Raw genomic sequence first — 5962 nt, forward strand, 5'->3', positions numbered from 1 at the left:
TGTGCATGTACGTGAACTGTGAACTGGTGCTGGCAGGAGAGCACACACGGCACAACACACCTGTCTTTGAACAATAGGTGCAAACCCTTCTGAAGTTAATCCATTTACCTCCAGTACAGCATAAACTAGTGCACAGGTAATCTCATGAGCCACCGAGCACTGGACAGGAAGTGTGGAGCGTACAGACGCTGTAATGTGCTCTAATCATTGTAACATCCGCATCAAGGCTGCTAATCTGCAGCAGGCGGTTGTACAGGTGTCTCTTTTGTCATTTTAATGCTAAGTAATCATATTACATCTCCAAATACACTCATGTTAATGTATTTCTACTCAGGTGCTTCAGCGGCGCGCTGGCTAAGCAAACTGAGAAACATCTGGTCCCAAATGAATCTGAACAAATCTTTCCTTCAAGGAACAAGCAGGCCAGCTCTGAGAGACCTGCTCACATACACAGATTAATTCAGAAGCAACGCTGTCTGAACATCTGCCAAATGTCTTTCCTCCTGTTCTTTGTGGTGGCAGTACATCAGCAATATAAGCCCTCTGACAATGGAAAGGAAACAGGCACAGAGGAGGAAGAGAGTGATGGAGTCTGTGAAGTGCCTCGAGGTGACTCATGCTGTGAAATAGTGGTGTATAAACAACATCTAATTGAACTGAATTGAAGAGAAGAGACACTGGACCCGACCTAGCAATGATTTAAACTGGAAATCTGCCTGCTCGTGAGTTTCAGACTACGTTGAAGAATCACAGGTAGCACACCTGCCACGTAACGCCGTTTAATGCAGCGCTAGAAACGCAGACGTCTTGTTTTGCTCTTTCAGATCACTTGAAGCTCCTCTCTGAGCACTGATTAGACGTTATCTCTGGATGTACAAGCTTTCCTGCCGTCCAGCTCTAGCTGCCTCTTCCTCCACTGACCCTCCGCTACTCGCTGCAGAACAGCACACCAGCTCACCTCTGCTCAAACACTGGTAACTACTCTATTTCATCATGACCAGTAGTGATATTTGAGTAGCTCTACCACACGTTTGAGCTGGAAACCGATTAATAAGAAGACAAGCAGTACAGAAAGCCCCACTCTTCAGGCTGATAGGAACGGTTTGTTGTTTGTGCAAACCTGGCGGGTTGGATTCGTGTTTTTGGGACGACCATTGGTACGCTGCTCACTGCATTAAAAACACCATATGGACACGTTAACGAGGTAAAAAAAACTTTTTACCAGAGGGGATCTTTAATTAGTGGCCAGAACTCCAACATAGTGTATGAAGCAACAATCTGGTACACCGACATCTGAGAGAGGAAATCTGGACAAGCTGTACGTTTCCAGTACATCAGTCCATCAAACAGAAGAGCCATCGCTGGAGCAGGACTTTAAGGTGGGACTTGAACTCATCCATGTACTGACAGTTCTGGTGTTCCTCACTGTTCAGTTTATCATAAAGCTCAGTGTGAAGATTCTGACGGTTGTTTTGCTCTTTAAAACCCTGAAGCCACACATTGCAGCTATTCATCACCTCGGAGGACTTCTTCGACCCTCTAGATCCACCTCAGACACATGGCGTGCTACTTACTGGCTGAAGGTCTTGTCCATGAGCTCGGTGTTGTTGATTCTGACGATGCACTCGTCCTCTTGAAACAAGCCCTCCTTTCTTGAGCGACTTTCTTCTTCCACTCCGCGAATATACAGACCAAGAGCGCTGACAGAGGAACCAGCAGAAGGAGAAAGAAAGATCAGGGGTTGTCACCATCACCTCCACGGTTTTAAAACATTACACTCATGTATAGATTCACAAGCACTTCCTTGGGATGACTTTCAGAGGTGTCTAATGAGGTGGCCCACAGAGGCCATGCATGTGGCTCATTTCAACACAGCCTGACCACCGTTCCACGGCAGACTGTGGGTTTCTGTCACTACGTCTACGACACTTGTGTTAAGTGAAAAAAGAAAGCGTGGGGTCAAAGTGGTCACAGGTTGATTAGCAGAAAGCAACACAGCAATACCCATCCATCCATTATCTATACACTGTTTAATCCTCACTAGGGTGGCAGGGAACACAACAATATATATAATGTAAAAAAGAGCAGAGAAACACGCAAAATATTCAAATTTACAAACAGGAAGTGAAATCTAAATAAACAGAATGACAAGGGAGGTGGAAGCAAGTCGTCTATGAGACATCCATGAAGACAAACAGAGATCTAAACTGTCTATTCAAGCGCACGCCAGCCGTGACCACTGAATGAGCAGCACACAGCTAAACAAACCAGAGATGATGATACAGGTGCTCAGCAAAGGGGACGGTGAAATGATGAAGAAAGTAGGTGTTCAGGAAAGAGGAGAGAGCAAAGAGACGAAGAGGGAAACGAGAACAGACAGAGGAATCTAAGGAGGAGGTGGGTCATGAGAACAGTCATAAAAAGTCATCCTGCTGTTCTTTAGGAAATCCCCTGTCCACTGTCTGGCTGGAACACACCCAAAGAAAAGCCCTGCATAGCTGTGCCACTCCATGTTCCTCTCCTTCTCCCCAGTGTGTGGTTGCCCTGTTTATGTAGAGCAGTGCAGGCGCCAGAACCCCTCACAAGCTCAGGATCATGGGAATAGAACTGTAGCACACATTGGAGCTGGTACACGGACAGACCGTGAGGGTTGAAGGGCAGGAATCGGCTCTCGTAGACGAATCGGTGTGGGTGAGCCTGTGAGACTGTGTGAATGCAGGCTGTGTGCTCGACTCACCGTCCGCTGAGCGACGAGCAGTAGGGCACCACGTGGATGCCCAGAGGGCTGTCTTCTCCCAGGATCTCCACCATTCTGGTCAGGCTACACACACACAGATCGACAAAAACTCAATCACTTGGAGAAAATATAATAGACTGAAATGCAATACAAGCTCTGCTGCATTAAAATAAACGGCAGCTTTGACCTACAAGAGCCACTGAAAATTAGAATATGTGCCGATGTCAGACAGGAAACGTAAGTGTGAAACAGGCCGACTGTGTGATTCAGTGAGCTGTTGGCTGTTATTAAGGATAGTCAGGACCCACATTGAACTTCAACGTCCAGAACTTCATGCTGGGTGAGCATGAGCACATCTGGCTGCTTGATCATTACGAGTGGCAAAAGCTAAAATTAGCTGTAAAGCACAAGAACATCAGTCCGACCAAAACAGGACGTGTGAGAGAAAGTAAAGACGAACCAACAGCCAGATGGGCTTCACATGCAGCGATACAGGAACACAGACACAATGTAAACAGTCTCCTGAGGAAAAGCTGAGAAAATCACCGTCCTGGATTGACTCGTCATCCTCCCATTGATGCATTCATCGTGCTGAAAATACTTTTCTGTATTGGAGGACTTAATCGGTGATTGCACACCCAGCCCTCAGAGAAGGGAGGCCGGCGCTCCACTCAAAGTCAATAAAAGTGCAGAGCGCTGTGTGTGTCTGTAGAAACTTCCCGTGCTTTCTTCTCTACGGGTTTCTTCCTCGCTTCAATCTTTCAGCGTCTCCGTCTAGTTTGGATTGCTCCAGTGTGTATCTGCTTTACATTCGGTTTGTGTTTTAATGTGTGAGCGTGCTGAAGTCTTTGTTTGTTTGATTAGTTTATCTATCAGAGCACAGCCATTAATCCTCTCCTGACCTTCTCTCTGCTCTCCATGTGTGAGTCTGTGTGTTTTTCTCACTGAGTTTGTCTGAACTCTCTGGTTCTCCCTCCCTCTCCTCTCTCTAGGCCATCCATCCATCCCTAAACCCCCATCAACTGATAGCAGTGCAGATGCTGATAAACCCCAGAGAGAGGGTTACTGATGATGCTGGCTGGTAACAGGGGACAGATGCAAAGTGCACAAACAAGTCCTCCCTCTCTCTTTGTCTCTGTCTGCCTCTCTCTACCTCTCACACACAAAGCTGATGCTGCATCATCGCTACTCAGCAAATTTTAGTTAATCCAGACAACAGGAGACAAAGAAGTGAGACAGAGGAAGGAAGTGGGAGGCAAGGACAGGGCTTAGGGAGATGAAAGGATGGAGAGGATCTATTTGAGTAATGTGGAGTGGTTTCAGTTCAAAACTGTGCAGATCTGAGTGTAGACGGTAGAAAAATAACTCACATACACTCAGTCACTGCATGTGCTTCACACACAGCACACCTCCACTACGCATACAGATGGTTTTAAAACATGGATGTATTGATTTGCAAACTACCATCACTAGGCCAGAAATTCAGAGTTTTAAAGTTTTGACTTTAGCTGTCACCATCTTGGTAAGGGGAGGATGTGACTAAAACCTGAGAACTCGATGAGCGCCGTGCACTCACAACGGGCCCACAGCCGACAGCACAGCCTGCTTTATATCCATCTGAATCTAAACTGGGCAATAATTCACAAAAATAAGAAGGAGACTTGAAAGCAGCATCTAAGTCCACCAACATCTTAGGAAAATGTGTGTTTAGGTAATAAATCGAGGCATCAGCAGGGTAATCATTCTCATGAACGTCTATACAACCAGCGGGCAGGTTTAAGGCGCGTCCACCTTCAGATGGAGATGCTACCTCCATCACTGATAGTCTACACACACAGGAAACAGAGGAGCTGCTCTTAGCGACAGTGAAGCTGAACAGGCAGCACCACCCTAAAGCTGCAGTCTGACTGATGTCCTGTTATACAGATACAGGACCGGACCAGGACCTGCTGATCCTCACACATGGCTGTGAGCTTTGGGTCGTGACATGAAGAAGAGCTTTTCTTCACGGTGGGGCTGTTCTGGCTCAGTAGGTGAGCTGAGAATAGAACCTGCTGCTCTTCTGGGTCCAAAGGAGTCAGCTGAGGGCATTAAGGCATCTAATCAGGTCACATCCTGGACATCTGGAGGTGGATGGGTTCCTGGGAAGTCCAGCTGGGAGGAGAGCACGGGTCAGACCCAGAATACTCTGCAGCAATCACACATCCCAGCTGGCCTTGGGACATCTCCAGCCTCCCAGAGACATGTTGACAGTATCTACAGAGAAGGACTTATGGGCTACAGCCTTGGATTCCAGGATCTCAGTCAGTGGAGGAAAATAGCAACGGCTCACCAACATGGCTGTTCAAGGGCCAATTACTACATCAGTCAGGAGACCAAGAACTCACATCTAGAACCAGTGTTTTAGAGTGAAATCCAAATCTAGAGTAACACAAACTCCAACACAACATGTACGGCGTTAATGAAGAAAGAAAAAAGCTCCTTCAGTGTCCTGAGACTGAAACTGATCACAGGTAAGCCATCAGGTGGTGGTGTGGGTGGGGCGCTGCTGAGCACCACAGCGGTGCAGAGGAAGTGCAGCCGCCGTTTAAATCCAGTGAATAATATTACATTTATAATAAAAATAGTCATGCTGATATCAGGAAAAAGGATGGACTACAGCTGTAGCCAGGACTGTGAGGTACAGGTACATACTCAGGTGTCCTGAAATCCAGCGACATGCTCACAGTACCAGTGCAGACATGTTCAGGTTGTGCAGGTTTAATGTGAACCATGTGGTTTAGGGTTTAGCATATTACCCATTTCCAATTAGCACTGCATGGGATTACTGGACAGAAACGCACTGACCACGTTTGACATTTTAAGTGCCACATTTAAGTTTTCCAACTGAATGTCAATCTGTCTGATGGCCACTCAGCATGTTTTAGTCTGAAGCCGGACCGACACCGACGATGGCAGCGTCCATCTGAGGACTGCAACAGACGTGAATGAGAGGGAAGAAAAAGGGTGGAGAGGAGAACAAAGTAGGAAAGAAAGGAAACAGCAACGGGGACAATGGGGGAAGAGAAGGTAGGAAGCAGGGGAGGTCTGAAAGCAAATAAAGTGAAACGAAGGAGGGAGGAGGAACTGAATTAATTAGACAGGCCTAATGAATAGAATTAATATGAGAGGGAAAATAACATCCACCCTCCCTCCATCCTTCCTGCTGCTGCGCTTCTGATCTCT

General features: G+C 46.8%; 1 protein-coding gene across 1 annotated transcript in view; it reads right to left on the bottom strand.

Annotated features, from left to right (window-relative positions):
• Positions 1–5962, bottom strand: part of pard3bb (par-3 family cell polarity regulator beta b) — a 218717-nt gene that overhangs the window by 143094 nt on the left and 69661 nt on the right. The window contains exons 6-7 of the mRNA XM_008295178.1: positions 2738–2821; positions 1575–1700 (exon numbers count right to left, since the gene is read on the bottom strand). Of these exons, the coding sequence (XP_008293400.1) occupies positions 1575–1700; positions 2738–2821 (210 nt within the window). The remainder of the gene's footprint in view (positions 1–1574; positions 1701–2737; positions 2822–5962) is intronic.

The sequence above is a fragment of the Stegastes partitus genome, unplaced genomic scaffold (assembly GCF_000690725.1).
Source record: "Stegastes partitus isolate 25-593 unplaced genomic scaffold, Stegastes_partitus-1.0.2 Scaffold1028, whole genome shotgun sequence".
Classification (NCBI taxonomy): Eukaryota; Metazoa; Chordata; class Actinopteri; family Pomacentridae; genus Stegastes; species Stegastes partitus.